Source organism: Aspergillus glaucus (genome assembly GCF_001890805.1).
Source record: "Aspergillus glaucus CBS 516.65 unplaced genomic scaffold ASPGLscaffold_4, whole genome shotgun sequence".
NCBI classification, from domain to species: domain Eukaryota; kingdom Fungi; phylum Ascomycota; class Eurotiomycetes; order Eurotiales; family Aspergillaceae; genus Aspergillus; species Aspergillus glaucus.
In genome coordinates, this window is record NW_019170456.1 from 106,297 (window position 1) to 125,084 (window position 18,788).

Here is an 18,788-nt window from a genome sequence, read left to right on the forward strand (position 1 = left end):
TACTCTGTACGATTGTTCCATCTGATTTTCCCCGACTACAAGAAGAGTGCTGCTGGCTTTTAATTTATTTCTTTGAATTGACCGCTAGACCGGTGTTTCCCACCCCACCAAGCCACCACGCGTTACAGTGCATATATTCGTTTAGGCCCCATTGAAGATACTTTCGCTGGTCCAACCTACAATCCAAGCTCCTTTTCACCTCCCCCCAGCAGCTCTCTTGAGCTCACAGCTGTCTGTCTCGTTGCTCGGAACTTGGCGGTGGAGCTCCAGCACTGTCTCTTTTTCTCTGGTACGAGTGATCTTTTGACGTTCTGTGATTTCCCCGCGTCCGCTGCTGGAATTCACCACCGACTAACGGCACATCATGTCCTCCACAGTTCTTCCTGCATCTCGGTCCTCTTTTTGCGTGTCCTAATCGCCTTTCCTGTCATTTGTGTATAAATTTTTCTCTCCGCGAACGCCTCCAAATGAGTGCCTGCTGAAGAGTGCTTTCGTTGCAACTTTGTCTCGTCTACGTCATCGCTCTATTGGCCGCTTTGCCGCAAGACCAACTAGTACTCTAGACTACAATCCTTATATGCAACTTGGTGGAGGCAGAACTCCAATCGCGATTTCGCTAATCCATTGCCTCTCTTACGAATCGCCATAACTGGTTGACAGAAATCTCAATCGATCATCATGCGGCGCCATGGCAGGGCCGCTGGAGGGACAAAGGCCGTCACACCCATGCCAGAAACTGTCTCGTTGATACATTCCTTCGATTCCGTCTCGAACCCCAATCGTCCAGTTCGCCCGTCGCCGCTGGCCTCTTCACATATCAAGGCATTACCGCTCGACCTTGTTGACCGTTTGCGCTCGTTCCCGCTCTTCCAATCCACGCCGGAGTCGTTCCTCATTGACATCGGACAACACCTTCGCCCGCAACTCCATGCCGCCAATGATTATATCTTGACAGAAGGAGATGAAGCGAAAGCGATGTACTGGCTGGTTCGAGGTGCAGTCGCCGTTACCTCAAGGGATGGCGAGAGTATCTACGCAGAGCTCAAGCCTGGCGCCTTTTTCGGTGAGATCGGCGTGTTGATGGACCGCCCGCGCACGGCAACCATTGTCGCGCGGACACGGTGTATGCTTGTGGTCTTGACCAAAGAGGACTTCCGAAAGATCCTTCCTCGGTTTCCCGAGGTCGAAGGCGCGATTCGGGATGAGGCTCAGGAACGGTTGATGATCCTTGAGAGGAAGAAAAAAGAGACCTCCGCACCGGCAGTCGACCTTTCCAGCTATCAAATTCCCAATAACCAATTTCGACGTGGCTCAAAGAGACTGCGAGACAGTCCCTCCAAGGATGTGTCGCTTACCGGTCAGGACGATCATACCATTCACCCGATCAATGGTAATAAAAAGCGCAAATCTCCAAGCCCTGTAATGAAGGACAAGTCGTCCAGCGCGCTGGCGAATGGACTCGTAAACGTCCGTCTATTGCTTAAGGAATTGCCATTGTTCTCGGGTTTGCCTGCAGATATCCTTCACTTCCTAGGGCTCAATGCTCAGCCACGGTCATACCCACCTTTCACAGACATCATTCGACAGGATTCCCAGGGAAGGGAAATTTATTTCATCGTGCGAGGTGAGGTTGAAATTCTCTCCGGGAGAACGCAACCGTTGGATGGCCTCCACCGTTCCAAGTCAAATGGCATTCAGCATCCGGAGTTCGAGGTGAAAGCCCGTTTAAGACAAGGGCAATACTTTGGGGAGGTAGTGAGTCTGTCTCTCGCACCGCGCAGAACGGCGACAGTCCGTTCTGTAAGCTCTGTCGAATGTTTGATGATTGGCGGAGATGTCCTCTCCAAATTCTGGGACAAGTGTCCCAAAAATGTCCGTGATCAAGTTGAGGGCACGGCCAAGGAGAGGCTGCAGGCAGCCTCAGACGGCGACGTCGTCATGACAGAGGATCCTGCCCCTGAGCAAGTAGTCAATGGATTCGGTATTGACGACAGATTCAAAGCCGCCGCATCCCGGAGGCAATCGATGCCCATCTTGACCCTCACGGAAACGGAACTAGATAGTCCCCATCGCCAGTCTAATGGAGTAGATGACCAGACGGTACTGCGGCCGTCAGATCCGGACCCTTATATAAACTTTGGATTGGACAATGTCCGAGAACGGAGTCGACGAGGATCGGTTGCTCCACCGACGCCAGAGGAAGTCTCTGGGGAGCAGCATCGACCTTCGCCTTCACAATCTCGCCGCGCGAGCTCTTCTTTTACTTACACTGAAACAGCTGAAGTTTTCAAGTCCCAGGCGACTACACCGCGTCCTTCCGTGTCTGACAACCGTGGTATCTTGCCCGACAATATACTGGTGCATATCTTCCAATACCTCGAACTCCATCACCTTCTTCGTCTCCGGGGTGTATCTCTTCATTGGTCTGAACTTCTGTCCAATTCTGCGGAACTGCTTCATCACTTGGACCTCAGCGTATATAACCGATCGCTTACGGATGATGCTTTGGTCAATATAATTTGTCCTTTCGCTGGGGAGCGGCCGCGTTACATTGATATCAGCAACTGTTTCCATATAACAGACGAGGGATTCAAGAAATTGGCCAATACATGCGGCGCAAACGTCGCAACATGGAAAATGAAGAGTGTGTGGGACGTCACCGCACCTGCCATACTTGAAATGGCCGGTAGTGTTGCTGGCTTAGAAGAGGTCGATATGAGCAATTGCAGAAAAGTTGGAGACACTCTTCTGGCTCGGATTCTTGGCTGGGTCGTTCCAGGGCCGCACAAGCCCAACCAAGAACAAGGAAAGCCGGGCAAAGGGTCAACGTTGAAACCGACGATGCAGACCGCCGCCGGGACTGTATATGGGTGCCCCCGGTTAAAGCGACTGACACTGCAATACTGCAAACATGTCACTGATCGCTCGATGCACCACATTGCTGCCCATGCTGCTCCTCGCATAGAGGAAATGGACTTGACGCGCTGCACGACAATCACGGACCATGGGTTCCAATTCTGGGGAAATGCCCAGTTCAGTAGGCTGCGGAAGCTTTGTTTGGCAGATTGTACCTATCTGACTGATAACGCAATCGTGTATCTGACCACTGCTGCCAAGCAATTACAGGAACTGGACCTGGTATTTAATCCCCCCTCCTTGGACAAGCTTTGTGAGGATCGAACTAACAGTAACTAGTCATTCTGCTGCGCATTGTCAGATACAGCAACGCAAGTCCTCGCCCTCCAATGCTCCCAGTTGACCTATCTCAACATGTCCTTCTGTGGCTCCGCGATCTCTGACTCCTCATTACACAGCATTGGCCTTCATCTCTTGCATATGAAACGTCTTTCCGTCCGTGGCTGTGTCAGAGTTACCGGTGTTGGCGTCGAAGCAGTGGCTGATGGGTGTCATCAGCTCCAGTCACTCGACGTTAGCCAATGCAAGAACCTTCTTCCATGGCTCAAGAAAGGCGGGGCACAGAGATATGAAGACAGGTTACGCATTGAAACGGTTGTACAAAATGCAAAGTTCAGATGAATACCACGCTTACGCTGTGCGGGTTCGTCTGATCTTCTATTTATGCTGCCATGTTATTACATGGTTCTGGTTGCCTGAATGGCAACCGTGTTTCTATAAGTGTCTATTCCGGATCTTCCTGTTTTTCTTTTCTCTCAGTCTATCATTTTGACTAATGATCTTATTTCCTTTCCTCTTCGTCATTATCTGCTTACCTGTTTTGGATACTCGGGAAAACTACACGGTCGTTCTGGTTTGTGTGTGATAACATTCGTTTTTCTTTTCTTTTTTCTGTACTATGTACCATGATTGATGACCAGCACGGGGTTCTTTATGTATCAATGCTTGGTGTACGGTTGGACTCATTCACCTGTCGTTTACTTCATTTCCTTTTATGTCTTTTCGTTGTTAGCTTTTTACCCGGCTATATGGCTTTGCATTTTACGGGCGACTACTGTGATACTGATTCTTTTGTATGTTTCAAAAGTCCGGCATGGGCATGGGAGGAGTTTGACCGAGGGCAAAGCATTATGGCAGCATAGTTTTAATCATCTACTTCATTTGTTTATTGATAGCTTTTGGTGTACCAAAAGTCTCGTTTTTGGTTTTTATCTTTTTGGCGGTACCTTTGTATCCTACTTTAATGATATTATTGTCTTCATTGGCAGGTTGTCCATGCAACTAATTCAGTCATTCCTATTTTGGTTATTGTCTTTTTTTTTCCCATCTTTATTCATCTTTCGATTTTCTTATCCTTTGTGACGAGTGTCAAAGAGACGAAAGACAGGTAAGTCCCAATTCAATTGTCTCGAGCCGAACTAAGAATGTTTCATTGTTCCTCAGGGTACCTCGAGTATCAAAGAGAAGCAATTCATCCAACAATTCACTTTGTCGTATGGTCGCCTCACCATTTCCCTGCGGCCTTATGGCTTTGCTTTCAACATTCATATCATAATGGCTTTTCTCAAAGGCGCATTCGGATAAGACTAGCTATTTGTTCGGCACAATGGCTCCCCACAGGACATCCATGTCAAAGTTTCATATCATTGTCTTCTTCCTAAAAGCATGCCGTTATCTTTTCTAGACATAGAGCAGGCTAAAAAATGAGACAAGAGGATTGGTAACCTGGGGATTTGCTATATAAAAGGTTATGGATCTTTGGAATGGCCTCCTTACCTTCTTTCTCCATCAGCTCCAACCTTCTATAGTTCCCGGGCTGATCACTTAGCCTTCCTGTCTCCAACGCGAGGGCAATACTTCTCGACAAGGATATATGATACTGTGAGTCCATCAACTATGGCGGGAAACAAGCGCACTTCCAGTCAAATGGACAACGGCAACGACAATCCCAGCCCAAAGCCCTTGGATGAAATTCTGGCTGCCGCCAATACTGACGACCTCCAGGATTTGTTTGAAATCCCTGATCCTCCTTCGGAAGAAGATCTCGCCATGTTAAATGCCTTTGATTTCCAAGCACCGCCGATCGACGACAACAACAATAACAACAACGACAACAATGGCACTGTCGCCGACCCAGGTAACGCCCTTGTGTTGCAAGACCCGACCCAAGCTACTCAGGTTGAAGAAGCTGTTGCTACTGATGCTAACGAACAAGCGATTACGGAAAACACTGAAAACACTGAAAACACTGCGGAGCCAGCGAAGTCCCTCAGAAAGCGACGCAGAAAGGGCGATCCGGAACCAGACCACTCGGCGCTGGTTCGTGAGAAGTCCTCCAAGTCGAAGAGGTGTGGACAGGCTTGTGACCGGTGTCATGTGAGTTCTTCCCTTTGCTCTTCACCGTTGTCCTATTCGATTAATGGTTTGATACAACAGATACGCAGGTTCAAATGCGACGAGGTTAAAGGCGGTTGCCTTATGTGTCTTCGATCAGGAATCGAATGCAAGATGACCAACCGGGTTACTGGAAAGACTATGGTTCGAGGTGGAGCGGAAGGAGTGGTGATTAATTTTGACGATATCCAGCGCGAAAACGAGGAGGTCAAGGAGGAAAACGAGAAGTTACACGATGAGATCGAGCAGCTGCGAAGCGTGAACGGTAAGCTGCAGAGTCAGTTGCAGTATTGCTACAATAAATTCTCGATTGGAACCGTGGGTACTTTCCCAGTCCCCGAAGCAAACGATGACATGAAAGCTAACATCTTCCAGATCCCAGGCCCAAGCCACGCACCGGTAAGCGACCCTTCTAGAATCCTACCCAATCCCAATCCCCAGGCTCAAGCTATGCAACAATCCAGCCAGAACTTTCTCTACGGTAACCAGACCAACAAATACAATGGCAATACCCAACCCGTTGCGTCTAACTATAACAATAATGCGTTTTCAGGGAACAAGTCCATTGCCTCTTCGGCCCCTCTGCCTATCCCTAGCTCCATGTTAAACGCATTATCGCACTCTGAATGGGCTCAACCCCATCCTCCCCATGGATTTCCTACTGCTTCTCGAAACAACATGGTGACTTATCCTCCGCTTTCTCAGGTCCAGGCTCCTATGCGGGATGATACGGCTCAGGGTGTTTCTTTCCAGGGTGCAAACGGTCAAGGTATGAATCAGGGCATGCAGATGCAGAACTTTCAGGACTTGGGGGTGCAGGGTCAGGGTCAGGGTCAGGGTCAGGGTCAGGGTCAGGGTCAGGGTCAGGGTCAGGGTCAGGGTTCGCAAGGCTTACCAATTGTTCTAGATGCCCAAGACACAAACGCATATGTCCAAGGTACGTCGCACAGTTTGAAGACACTAAACCAGGATTTCCAGGTTGCGCCTCAGTACCTTACCAGAGGTGCACAAAACCAGACGTCTCATCATGAAAGCAAGAACGTTCAACACCAAGACTTCCCAAATGCAAAATTGCCATACAAAACCGCACACGACTATCCTTTAAATTTCCCACAACCTGCACCGCAAAGCTATCTGCAACCGGTCGTTCGATTCCAGGGCGCTAGACAGGGTGCTAAACATCAGAAGGCAAATAATCATATCCCGAGCTTCCTCGACGACCCTCTAAGTAGAATCAAGAGCGAAGATGACACCGCTGTTAAATTTGATCTCGAGCCTGGATTTTCCTGGACGGCCCCCCTACCAGCTACGTTTCCCAGCCTCGACCTGGACACTGCCGCGAACCAGACCTCAACTGCAAATCTGGGAGACGCTAGCACCAATTTCTTTGCACTCAACGACAGTAACAACGCCTACCAAGCACAAGATCTATCTGACCCAGAGATCCTCGGTCTTCTAGAGAGTTTGGCGCAGCAGAAACAGTCTCAACCACCGGTGCATAAACGGGTTCAGGAATTGTGCAGTGACAATGTTGGGGTGAAAACAGAAGGTCCAAGTAACTATGATGGTGGTTCTGATTGTTTTCTTGGATCTTCTCAGGGTTTCGATGATGTTGGTCCTTTTGTTTGATCTATGTTCTTTTTCTTTTCCTTTTTTCCTTTTGTGTGTACGGAGTACAGCGTATGGTGTGTAATTAACTTCTAAAGAAAGAAAAAAAAAAAAAAGAAGAAGGAAATGCTCGCGTCCATCATTACTAACTAGGAAATGTATAAAGTATGTAGAAGGAAAAAAAAATTGCTCGCACTCGGATTCGAACCGAGGATCTCATCATTACTAGTGATGCGCTTTACCAACTAAGCCATGCGAGCGAATTGTTGAATTAAACCGTATAATTATGTTTTCAGAGCTTAAACAAGTAATCAGACCTCGATAGAGACTGTCCAATGCTACCGGGCGGTTAAGTCGCCTGCAAATTACCCTTGTTATGGGAATATGCATGGGTCTGCAGAAACTAGTAAGCAAATAAAGTGCATGGGGCTTTTTCTCTGATTGGGTGGCGGCGCTAGGTGTAGCTCCAACTGCTGCACTTCTCTCCACCACCGATCAATTGACATTTCAGATACATCGGCAGCATATTTTGTGTTCAAAAGACTGCTGCTGTTGGGCCCAATTCTCTGGGATAGATAGAAGCCTCTGAAAACTTTGAGCCCCCAGTTGAGTAGCGGAGGTATCACCACAGTACTGCGGCTGACATGGATAATGAGCCTTTGCATAGACTGACTGTCGGGTTCGAGCCAAAGCCTGACGTCCATGAAAGCTCCCCATAGAAGAGAGCGGATGAGCTGAGAGTAGGTTATTTCCATGATGTCCCAAAATCCTTACCCCAGCAGATCTCCACGACCGCTTACATATTCTATCAAGCGTAGCATACGAAGTCTCGGTGAGGTCGATAAAGATCCTCGTAAAACCAGAGGACATCCCGAGTTTCGTCTCTGCGGCAAATCTCGTCAAAGATCACTACTATGTAACAAGTACATGGTTGGGTTTGTGGGATCGTCGGTCACTCGATTCTCGGGGTCTTCCACCCAAAACGCCGGAATGAAAAGATGGCAAGCGAGGGACGAGTCAATGGGGGCAAGAGATATTGAAGTGACCTCTCTGCTCCCAGCTGCTTTCAGGTCGCTGTCGACGAGCTCCGCGGAGCTTCTAGGTTCCAGCGAGACTTGAACCCTATTTATATCTTAGCTTTTATCACATGAAGCGAGAATGCAAACATACAGCTTCTCTATTTGCGATCGAGCTCTTCGAATAGGGGCAAATCCTGGGAGTTTCGTGCGAATTCGTCATCGTTCGGAGACTGTCGCAGATTCCCAGCCCAGCAGTCACCGAATAGGTGAAAGGCTATTTATGGTGGCGAGCCTCAACGAAGGTCCGTCAAGCAATGAGAAGCCGTTGGTGGGGGTGAGTCAATCGACGAGGAGCATGGAGAAGAAATGAATGAAGCTAGCCACCTAAGCAGAAGAGGTGTCAGTGCGAGGCAGTCGAGAGAAAGACTGGGATCTGCCAGGATAAATAGGAAGGGGATTTAAACTGACAGGAGAGACGAAGGGAGAGAAGAGGAGGATGCTGGGGGTGCTACCTCACAAGGCAATGATGGAGGCAATGATGGAGGCAATGATGGAGGCATCCGTCTCTGACAGTGACAGTGATTTCACCATATCTAGGTGTGAAAGGCCAGGTCTCTGGGTTATAAGAGTGTCTTTATCATTGCTTTGTCTCTGGGGCTACTGGGAGAATCTTTATCAATCGTCCTCTTGTCCAGGTATATGACTGCATGCAGGGGTGGTAGGTAGGGAACATGTACATATATTTAGAGTGCCCGAATATGGCATGTTGGCGCTTAAACGGAATAGAAGGCGTTTGAGAAATGTGAAATACAGTGTGAACATGAGGGCCTATCACATAATATGCGCTAAAACTTCGAAATCTCACTTTCCAAGGCGTGTACGCTTGCATAGTACATACAAGCGGCCCTTGTCAAACTGCTAAGCGCCATCGAAATATGGCTATTTGTGGTTCCTAAATTAAAACTATGCACCATTAATTAGCAATAGCTCGCATGGCTTAGTTGGTAAAGCGCATCACTAGTAATGATGAGATCCTCGGTTCGAATCCGAGTGCGAGCAAATTTTTTTTTTGCCTTTCTTTTTTGGCCCAACAAAATCTTTCATCTTATACATCTCCCTGGTATATTTTTGCTACGCGTTTGGAGAAATGAGCGTGGTTGGACTGTTGTAAGCTCTTGCATAGTGCTGACGATTAGATCTATGCAAGTATGCAGGCATCCGTGGCGTCGGAAACGAACAATACGTTTGTATTTGCTTATTTTGAGGGCCTTCGTACCGGTACCTTGGTTTGGTATCTACGCTGGCTCTGTCTGCTAAGGGTAGAAAGTAGGGCACGGGCTACAGACAATAGGGTGTATCATTTACTTTTTTGTTCTGGCGGTGCAAGTAGGAAAGAGGCCAAAAATTTCTCACTCGGATTCGATGAAGCTCTCATCATTACTAGGAGGGTACTCTCTGTACACAAAATGTAGCAAAAAAAAATTTTTTTTGACCTATCGAGGATCTCATGATCACTAAAGAAGGCAAAAAATTGCTCGCACTCGGATTCGAACCGAGGATCTCATCATTACTAGTGATGCGCTTTACCAACTAAGCCATGCGAGCGAGTTGACATGGTGACTTTATTAAGATATAAAAGACAGCAAAATAGTACCCAATATCTTCAGGCCTAACCATTAACACCCAAGCAAGGGTATTCTCTCCCATGGTCGCTTTGGGTCATAGAAGTATGAAGTTGGTTTTGCGTTGACCCTGAACTATCCCGACTTGGTCAACTCTCGCTGCAACACTAGGCGCCGATTGAAGGGCATGACCACCGTTATCCGGTATATGATGAGGATTATGATAAGTAGTCTATAGTCACCATCGTTAGGGACATGCGTCCAAACTTTTAGAATAGAACATGAATATGATATCTGATATCTCGAAACGGAAAATGAAAATGCCAAGGTCTTTACAGAGACCGTACATGACAGTAATTATTGAACCTTATTGTTCATAACGAAAGGGTATCTATACAAAACGAATATATACCAAGAAGGGAGGCCCATCAGGACCTAACCATAACCCACCCTCCAACGCCAAAAATAATAATCAATACATAGACCAACCCCCCAAAACAACCCTACCAAGACTTGTTCCTATAACAGCAGCAGATGCCTTTACTTTCGCACCACTCCCTAACAAGCACAGCGTCAACCTCCCGATCCTCAGAAACGAGCCCCAGCCCTTCTATATTCAACCACGTCGTGAAGTCTTCAAGGACAATGGGATCGTACATAAGGATCTTCTCATGCCAACTAGGAGATCTGCGGCCGCCAGCGGACGAGTACATATTAGGCTGCGCACGCACAGCTTTGGTGATTTGGATAGCTAGGTCAGGTTCGTCATCTTCGGGGGTTCTAGATATCGTTGTTGTCGCTTTGGGTAGTGTTTTAGGTTTAGAAGGTGCGTGGCGTGTTGGCGAAGGGGTTGGTGAGACTGCTAGTGGTTGATTGCTTGGTTTGGGGTGGGTGAAGTACCGGCTTAGGAGCTGGTTTGGTGAAGGGATTGCTTCATCCTCGGAATCTTGGATTTCTTCCACGTTTGCGTAGGATGGCTTTTGCTGGGTAGGCGGATTTCGTTGTTGCTGCGAAGGAAGGCTTTCTGTTGCTTTCTGCGATGACCTCGATGCTGGACGAGAAGAGCCTTGGCGTCGTCTAGCGGGAGGTTTAGCTGATGTGTCGTCCGCTATCAGTGGATTCGCAGTAGATTTGGCTTTCGACCTAGGCCTCGAGCCAGAAGTCTTATTAGAGGTATTGGTAGTTTTCCCATCCTTGCTGGTCTCCGGTGGCTTGGTCAAAGCAGAACCATCAAGGGAGCCCTGTTTATCGCCATTGGAAGTTGCACTTGTGCCATGCTTCGACTCCCAGCATTTCTGCAGCAGATCGATCATCTTCTGACGACCCCGTACAGCCTTGAAGCCATATGAAGCGACTTGTTTGGATAATTCGGCCTCAGTGAACGCATTATACCGCGGCATTTGGGGACGCGACTCTACTGCCACGGAAGCAGCTTCACTTTGTTGACTTGCATTGGCGTCTGCAAATTGTGACGAATTCTCGAGCGCGTCAGAGTTTCCTTCCGGTATAGAGGCTTCTTTTTCATGCGTAGTGTTAACTGGTTGATCGACCACCTTTGGCGTTTCCTGCTGTTGAGCATCATGTCTTTCGCGATCAACCCTAGGGGAGATTTTAGATAGATCACAGTCGTCAACCAAATCCAAGACTTCTGCTTGAGCCAGAGCACCATCCAGATCTCTAAAGGCTTCAGACCATAAACTCCTCGGGCCTGTGAAGCGTGATACCGTAGATGCAGACGAAGTCCTGCTAGTACCAAATTTTGGCATCGGCTCTATACAGCTCTCCGACTCATTGATCGCCGTTTGCATATCTCTCAATGTTGTAGGTGAATCTTCCCGCTCCAGCTGACTGCAGGTGCCAAACATGAGATCCTGGTTGTCTAGGGACTTGACGGCAGCTTCCGGCGACAAGACGATGAACTCTGGCTCTCGCGGTTTCGTCTTTGTCTTGGACTTTCGCTTGCGGCCGGCAGCTTCGTGTTCTTGAACATCTGCAGTATATAGGCTTCCATTTCCCGAATCTTCTGTATAGCCAGGAGCGTAGCGTGCTGTCACACGCGCTGTAAGTGTTGTAAATTTCTTGTTTTGCTTCTTGGGTTTCTGTTGGCTTTCCTTGTCGACGGGGATTTTGTCCTTGGTATTAGATTTGGGGCCCGCTTGAATCCGAGAGTCCATTAGCTGTAGAATGTCAGTACTGATTGCAGAAATTTGAGTATTGTGAGACCGTACATCTATTCGTCTTCGCTTCGTCGGGCCACCACCATCCTCATTCCCCTGAATGCTAGGCTGAGAGGACGCAGTCCCAGTGAAACCGTACCCAGCCAAAAGGTTGCTGAAGTTCTGTGCCGCCCCCGACGCTTGACTGTCTCCTGCGTCTCCATCACCTTCCAGATCAAACACCTGTTTCCCGGTATCTTTGGTAGGCGTCCAATCCAGTCTCCGTATGGTGGCTTCTTCCAACTGTAGCCCACTAGCCTCCCAACCATCCAAATCCTTTGTAGCTCCTCCTTGCGACGAAGACTTCGAAGACGACGGCTTCTTCGTGTCAGACTGCTGTGAATCTGCACTACTCGCTTTCGAAACCCTCCCTGTCAACGTCTTGTTCTTAGGCCCTTCACGCTTCTTTTCGGTGTTGGTGTTCGTCCGTTTCGTTCTCGTCTTCGGTGCTTTCTTCGGGGCATTGTCTTTGAATCTGGGAGCGGCGGGCTCTGCATGCGTGAGAACCGTCTGCAACTCGTCCGTTATCTTCCTTCCCCCCCGCTTTGGTTTGTTCTCTGTTGCTTTCGCATCTGATGTTGATTTATCTGCTGCGCGTTTCCCTGTCGTCTTTCTCGCTGCATCCTTCTCGGTGTCTTGTGGCGTTACGTCCGCGGGACGATGTAATTGCCGGAATAACTCTGACGGCGACGGGAGCGAAGCGGGAGAATCAAATTGCAGTGATAGTCCAGTTTGGGTCTCGGAATGATGCGAAACCCGCTGCGGCGTGCGAGTAGGCTTATGATCCGGAGTAGACGAAAGGAGGACGACGTCCGCTGCGGAAGGCATGGTGGGAAGGCTTGGGGGTGTCGATGCAGTCAAGGCATTTCAAGAATAAAATGGTCATATATACGGTCGCAAAGTCTTCATACCATTCTTCTGCTGTCTCAATGATATTAATTCATGTCGTGTGGTGCTTGAGAGAGCAAAGTGAAAGTGTTAAAATCACCGGCGGCGACTACGAATTGGGTCTTGGCAAAGTTGTAGGATTGCCTATTTGGGATATTGTTTATGGGTGGGCAGGGCAACCGCTGGCAGTTCTTTACCAGGGACTTTTAAAAAGTAGAAAAAGTATTTATTTTACAATGATATGGATCGTGACGATAATCCTGTTTCTTTATATAAGCTGGGCTACGAAATATCGCGCGAGCAGCATCTGTGGTATCGAAGATGGTTTTGCATTGAGTATTGGTTTCTACGGACTAAAACCCGACATGCCTTAAATTTTCGCCAAAGGCTGGCGGGAAATCACTCTGAGTTGACGATCCTAGAGATTCATGGGTTATACACAGGACAGATGTAGCATGCGCTACAGCGTACAGTCCCCGTCCCGCGGCGGTTGGAGATACAGGAGCCGTTAGACGCATGGCCAACGCCAGTATCTGGTGAAATTGGTAGACGGCACCTGTTTGGGTGACAGACGATGTTCTCTATCCCCGTAAACCATGAAATAGCCCGCCTGAAGAGAAGAGCCGACGATTGCAGCACAGCTGAGTCGAAATCGCGCAATCCATCATAGTGCTCCTCGCAACGCAATGGCTCCCAGAAGGGCAGTCTCCAGTCGTTGTCTCTCGTGATTCTCGGTGTCATTTGTCTTTGCAGTTGTAGGAACCAATCCACCTAGCTTATAGGCTTTCTTAATCTTCGCGACATCTGAGATTGCGACAAGCGTTTCGTCATTGAATGGCACAGCAGAGCCTTCAATGGAAGCTCCGAGATGTGTTGCCACTGACTCATGAGTAATCTCAGGAGTGACAGACACCTTCACCACCAGTAGATCTTTCGTGGAGTCCGTGATGCCGAATTTCCGGAAAGAATCAGCAATCTGCGCATGGTTAGCGTTTGTCGGAGACAAGGTGTTAAGTCCGAACGCACATTATTCGCAGGGCTCAGCGAGAAGACTATCTCCGAGTGAACGTTGCGTGACTTGAGGCGCACATTCATATAATCATTGACGGCCCGAAAGACTGCTGAGAGAGCATGGGTCCTTGTCAGGATCTGTATCCAGTATTAGACTTGCCCTTGAGTAGTTACTCGGGGTTCCGCATCCTACCATGCTCGCGTCAATAAGCGCATATTCAAAATCAGAGTTTCCTGAAATAAGTTGCTGCCGGAGGAAAGACGCGTTCTTCACATCCTTATAGAGCGCGACATGAATCGGCAAAGATGCAGGCAGGTGAGAGAGGTTGATTGTTTCTAATGCGGACATGGTGACCGAGAAGTGTTCCTGCAGCAACTTGCAAGAGCCTGCTCGATTGCGATCTTAAGAGGATACCTCTGGCGTATAGTCTTCAAGAATTATAACAATTAATGCCAATACGCAGGAATTCGCCGGCAACGTTGATTCTGATCCCCTCCCCCCACCATCATCACCAGTAAATCGCATTAGTCATCCTTAGAGTCATCTGACCCACGTGACCTTCACTTCTCGAACGTTCGGGTGCCCGTAGCGGACATAAGCGGAAGTCTGATATCACCGCCGCCGCTTTAAATACTCCTCGGCCTCTCCTGCAACTCAGCGTCATCTATCAGACAACGTCGATACTCTGTATATATCGATACTATAATCATGGCGTTCTTTATGAGACGCCCATTCGCCGTGCCATCGGCGCTGGGCCAAATTCCGAAAGCCACAAACACCGCTCGATTCATCCACAACTCGTCCTCCAGGCCTTTCTCCAAGCCCGTCTCGTCCATCTTCGCAAAGTCTCGTCAGTCGTTCCATAATGCCTTCAAGCGGACCTACATGCAGCCTTCTGCCAGCCCTGCGCAGGGTAACATGACTCAACGGCTTCTGTACGGTGCGGCTATTGTTGGTGGAACTGTTATGGCGACGAACTTTGTCTTCAACCGGGAAACTCGTGAGGATGGCGGCATGCCGGCTTATGAGCGCAGCTACTTGAACGAAACATTCATGCACACTGGTCTTGGTGTTGGTATTATCGGTATTGCCGCTCGGGCTCTGCACATGAACGGCTGGTCGTATCGTCTGATGGCCACCAACCCTTGGGTTGTCGTCGGTCTTGGTCTTGTTGCTAGCATGGGTACTATGTTCGGAACTTTCTACACTCCTCCTGAGAAGTAAGTTCTTCATTTTTTCTCTGGGTTTTCATATGGTGCCTTAGTGGATCGCATGCTAACAGTCATCTAGCTACGTGATGAAGTATGGTCTCTGGACTGGTTTCAACATCACCCAGGCCGCTCTCCTCTCGCCCTTGATGTTCATGCACCCCGCCCTCCTCGCTCGTGCTGGTCTCTACACGGTCGGAATGATGGGTTCGCTCGCCTTCGTCGGCGCCACCGCCAAGCAGGAGAAGTACCTGTACCTCGGTGGACCTCTGCTCGCTGGTGTCACCATCGTCGCTCTTTCTGGTCTTGCCCCGCTCGCCCTCCCCGCCACTGCCACTCGCGCTCTTGCCTGGTCTGACAAGATTTGGCTGTACGGTGGTCTCGCTGTCTTCGGTGGTTTCACCCTGTACGACGTCCAGAAGGTCTTGGCCCACGCCCGCATGTCGCAGAGGGGTCTGGCGAAGCGCGACGTTGTCAATGAGAGCGTTAGCCTCGAGTTGGACTTTATCAACATCTTTGTCCGTATGGTTCAGATCCTTGCTATGCGGAACAACAACCGGAGGTAAACTTAACGTCATTCAGACGGGTTTGCTTTTAGGGGGATAGTACTGGGATCCGCTGTATTATTTATACAACTGCTTTTTTTCACTGCGTTATGCCTGCATCTGTATATTTTTGTCGTTTCATCGGCTGGCCTCCAGGTAGAGCTGGGTCGGTATCAAATTCCGCTTCTGCGCACGGAAATTGAATTCAATTAGCTGAACTTGTGGTTTAATAGACAACTCTCCACTCAGCAAAGAAGAAAGATTGAATCCAATGGTTTCTTATCTTATGTTCTATACGTTCATCAAAAATACATCATAGAAAGGAATAAAATTATGTATATATAGCTTCGTAATATCATCACAGCACCTGTGATAGCTATATCAACAACACAACCAACCCAGCCACAACCGGCACAACCAACGAATGCCAGAAAGTATTGATAGTCGAAGCCCCCGAAGTCCTCACACCCCCACCAGTCTCCAACGTAACATACGAAGCATTCGAATACTCATACCCACACAGCCCACTCCCCTCCATCATATCCATGGGAAACAGCACCCTCGGCTCCCCCTTATTCATATCAACGCTCAACTCCCCCCTCTGATTTACCGTGTAATTCCGACAATCTAACACATCTATCGCCACCGTTCCCGCCAGGAACGAAACAGGCATGGTCAGCGTGTACTCGTTGCTACCTGTGCCCTGCGTTGAAAGAACCATGATGGTTTCGCGGCCGTCGATGCCCTTCCGGATTACTAGTTCGCTGCCGCCGCGGTAGATTGGATAGGATTCGATGTTGACGTAGTCGTTGTAGAGGTTGTAGGCGTGTTTGCGGATTGCGTTGAGCTTTGAGATTAGTTTGTAGAGAGGGGCGGAGGTGTCGTATTTGGTGAGCCAGATGGCTTCGCGGTTGTGGGGTTCTCCGGCGCCGTCGAGGTGTTGTTCTTGGCCTTGGTAGATCATGGGGATGCCGTCGAAGAGGATGGTGAAGGTGAGGACGTTTTTGGCGAGCTGTGGTTTTGTTAGCGCCAGTGCGTTAAGATCAAGTTTAGCTAGGGCAGCCTTACTGCAAGATCGTCGGTTTTACTGGCAAACCGGGCAAGGTCGTGGTTCTCGGAAAAGGATGCTAGGGATGTCACGTCGGGACACTTTTGCTTCATGTTCATGATCTCGTCGGCGAGAGAGGTCGTGTTTCCAAGGGTGAACGCATTCATCATGGCATAGTAAACAGGGTAATTGGGGACACTAGAGATGTAATTGCTCTGGTAGTCGCAAATAATGTCGTCCGATTGTTCCAGCACTTCCCCGGCCATGAAAGAGCCGGTAGCTTTCTCGAACAAGGGCAAGTATTGTGGTGTGATGTGCTTGGCAGCATCCAAGCGCAGTCCGTCAATCGAGTATGTGAATATCATATCCTGGACCCAGGTGTTCAGCATATCCTGAACTGTGGGATCTTCTGTCTTCAGATCCGGCAATGGAACAATGTCATCACCTGTCCAGCACTTCTGCGCAACAGAGTAGATATTGTAGTTCGGGATCGGGCAGTAATCATGGAAATAGCTCGAGCTGTTGAATGGCGTGAAGGAGGTATAGTCCACACTATTTGCGGGATCACTGCCATTCGTGATATAGGCCATATTGTTGATAACCGTATCCATCATCAGGTACATGTCACGGGAGTGTAGTTCATTACTCAAGTCGAGTAAATCCTGACGGGTACCAAAATGTGCGTTCAACGAGTATAGATCTTGTGACCAATATCCGTGGTACGCTTCTCCGTATTTTACACGTCCCTCGATGTTCTCAACGATTGGCGAGATCATAACGGCGTCGAATCCCATCCCCCGAATGTAGTCGAGGTGATTGATCATTCCCCTCCATGTTCCGCCACAATATAAGCCCTGTGTCGTGTTGCATGCGTGTGTGGTTGATCCGTCAGTGCGCGCAAATCGGTCTGTCATGGTCTGGTATATCGATCTGCCTTTCCAGGCGGCGGTGTCTGCGGCCAATGCCGTGCTAGACCAGTCCAGCGCTGCCAGGGCAAGGAGCCATTGTGCTGGGTGTATAGAGAAAGTCATGATGTGTCGTCCTACACTGGTACCTCAATTTAACAGGGTATGGTATAGTACAATAATTTCGCAATCAGTCGTCGATGGTTCACGCGCTCATCGTCCGGTATCAAATGGATTCTCCAAAGTGTGTTTGTAGGCGCAATGTTTTGCAAATTGAAAGAAGTTCCAATTACTGCAGTAGATCAATTGCTTGGTTTACCCCTGGTATAATGACAATTCGAAAAAAAGTAAAGAGCGTCTTGGGTATCTGAAAGGACCGGCAAAAATATTGGATCTGAAAAGCCGAGGATAACGAATGACAATAGTCCACTAACTAGAAAGAGAATGACAGGAAATAAAAGAATGACTGAAGCCAGTGGCAAGGAGTGTGGATGAGCGATTGACCCAAAATATATATAAAAAAAAAAAAAGGAAAGAGAGGCCCTCAAGTTGAATACCGAAGAAGAATACAATGGAGCCGGCAGTCGGCGGGTGGAGGGCAAACAACCTGACCTCATTAATGTGACCAGCGGAACTGCCAAGGGAGAAACAAGCGCCTTTTGTATATTGGTAATGTCTTACTTTAGTTCATTCGAGTATCTCCATAGTGCCTCTGATCAAGCAATATAGTGCCCTGTACTTTGTACCGGCCAAGGCATCTCCTTGTCTCTACTCTTACCCCTACGTGCTCTCTCCCACTCTTCCTCCTGTATGTATTTGACCCCCTCTTATTACCATTATCCAAAGACCAAGAATTGAATATCACTAAAAAGCACAAGCAAAAAGAAATCAGAAACATCGAAGCCTTGCGTATTGGTGCCCCTGCCTCCGATTGGTTCGTGTTACCATATGGAAAGCAAGGTACTGCAGAAGCGCTAAACCAAGTAAGGTATAATCGAGATGGAGTCCGGCCCTAGTGATCAATATAAAAATTAATTGGATATCAAGGAGAATTATCCCCACATAAACTAACGGGGATCTGGCCGGATTGATTGGCCCCTTCAGGCACCATGTCCTAATCGGGAAATTCTTCGATTTAATAACAGCCGATTAGGGTTAGTGTCTTATCGCTGGTCCAAATATGGAAAGCACGAAATTTCGCAGGGCTCATTGGGCTCTATTAGATATGCTACCGGTCTCAGAACCAGTAAGAATCTAGTAACTTGAAGTATATATCTAATAAAAGCAGGGAACCATCCATTTTTGCTAATGCCAGAATACCTGTATAGATAAGGTGTGTTTGACTGAGGCACAAAGATTAGAAAGAAATGAGGCGGCGGCCCCTTCCGACTAGAATGTCTTATCCGA

The 18,788-nt window shown here is 48.5% G+C and overlaps 6 protein-coding genes and 3 non-coding genes across 9 annotated transcripts; 4 read left to right on the top strand and 5 right to left on the bottom strand.

Moving 5' to 3' along the window:
- Nucleotides 1-678: 678 nt before the first annotated feature.
- Nucleotides 679-3,537, top strand: ASPGLDRAFT_119502 (cyclic nucleotide-binding domain protein; the record flags this gene model as incomplete). Its single annotated transcript, XM_022540062.1, has 2 exons — nt 679-3,138; nt 3,196-3,537. The coding sequence occupies 2 exons, from the start codon at nt 679-681 to the stop codon at nt 3,535-3,537; spliced, it is 2,802 nt and encodes a 933-aa protein (XP_022403608.1).
- A 1,275-nt stretch (nt 3,538-4,812) lies between these two features.
- On the top strand, nt 4,813-7,071 carry ASPGLDRAFT_79869 (putative C6 finger domain protein; the record flags this gene model as incomplete). Its single annotated transcript, XM_022550038.1, has 3 exons — nt 4,813-5,292; nt 5,353-6,079; nt 6,218-7,071. 3 exons carry the CDS (start codon nt 4,813-4,815, stop codon nt 6,937-6,939), a joined length of 1,929 nt encoding a protein of 642 aa, XP_022403609.1. The 3' UTR covers nt 6,940-7,071.
- Nucleotides 7,072-7,105: 34 nt separating this feature from the next.
- Nucleotides 7,106-7,178, bottom strand: ASPGLDRAFT_t53. Its single transcript has one exon. It is a non-coding gene; the product is annotated as a tRNA-Thr (tRNA).
- Nucleotides 7,179-8,923: 1,745 nt separating this feature from the next.
- On the top strand, nt 8,924-8,996 carry ASPGLDRAFT_t38. The gene has a single exon. It is a non-coding gene; the product is annotated as a tRNA-Thr (tRNA).
- A 473-nt stretch (nt 8,997-9,469) lies between these two features.
- Nucleotides 9,470-9,542, bottom strand: ASPGLDRAFT_t52. Its single transcript has one exon. It is a non-coding gene; the product is annotated as a tRNA-Thr (tRNA).
- Nucleotides 9,543-9,908: 366 nt separating this feature from the next.
- Nucleotides 9,909-12,733, bottom strand: slx4. Its single transcript, XM_022541791.1, has 2 exons — nt 11,788-12,733; nt 9,909-11,736 (listed from the first exon to the last, which is right to left on the bottom strand). The coding sequence occupies exons 1-2, from the start codon at nt 12,601-12,603 to the stop codon at nt 10,063-10,065; spliced, it is 2,490 nt and encodes an 829-aa protein (XP_022403610.1). The 5' UTR covers nt 12,604-12,733; the 3' UTR covers nt 9,909-10,062.
- A 239-nt stretch (nt 12,734-12,972) lies between these two features.
- On the bottom strand, nt 12,973-14,163 carry ASPGLDRAFT_165187 (EKC/KEOPS complex subunit CGI121/TPRKB). Its single transcript, XM_022542602.1, has 3 exons — nt 13,868-14,163; nt 13,690-13,812; nt 12,973-13,639 (listed from the first exon to the last, which is right to left on the bottom strand). Exons 1-3 carry the CDS (start codon nt 14,021-14,023, stop codon nt 13,328-13,330), a joined length of 591 nt encoding a protein of 196 aa, XP_022403611.1. The 5' UTR covers nt 14,024-14,163; the 3' UTR covers nt 12,973-13,327.
- Nucleotides 14,164-14,383: 220 nt separating this feature from the next.
- On the top strand, nt 14,384-15,449 carry ASPGLDRAFT_119515 (Bax Inhibitor family protein; the record flags this gene model as incomplete). The annotated part of the gene is made up of 2 exons (XM_022540064.1): nt 14,384-14,895; nt 14,966-15,449. 2 exons carry the CDS (start codon nt 14,384-14,386, stop codon nt 15,447-15,449), a joined length of 996 nt encoding a protein of 331 aa, XP_022403612.1.
- A 355-nt stretch (nt 15,450-15,804) lies between these two features.
- ASPGLDRAFT_32673 (alpha-amylase) lies at nt 15,805-17,507 on the bottom strand (the record flags this gene model as incomplete). The annotated part of the gene is made up of 2 exons (XM_022544209.1): nt 15,805-16,440; nt 16,497-17,507. 2 exons carry the CDS (start codon nt 17,505-17,507, stop codon nt 15,805-15,807), a joined length of 1,647 nt encoding a protein of 548 aa, XP_022403613.1.
- Nucleotides 17,508-18,788: the final 1,281 nt, after the last annotated feature.

Bases quoted from the DNA above. Each gene is read 5' to 3' on its own strand.
- slx4 (XM_022541791.1), bottom strand. From the start codon at position 12,603: ATGCCTTCCGCAGCGGACGTCGTCCTCCTTTCGTCTACTCCGGATCAT. The intron at 11,737-11,787 runs GTACGGTCTCAC...GACATTCTACAG, and splicing joins CGAAGCGAAGACGAATAGAT to CTAATGGACTCTCGGATTCA.
- ASPGLDRAFT_165187 (XM_022542602.1), bottom strand. From the start codon at position 14,023: ATGTCCGCATTAGAAACAATCAACCTCTCTCACCTGCCTGCATCTTTG. The intron at 13,813-13,867 runs GTAGGATGCGGA...TACTGGATACAG, and splicing joins CGCTTATTGACGCGAGCATG to ATCCTGACAAGGACCCATGC. The intron at 13,640-13,689 runs GTGCGTTCGGAC...AACCATGCGCAG, and splicing joins CGCTGAGCCCTGCGAATAAT to ATTGCTGATTCTTTCCGGAA.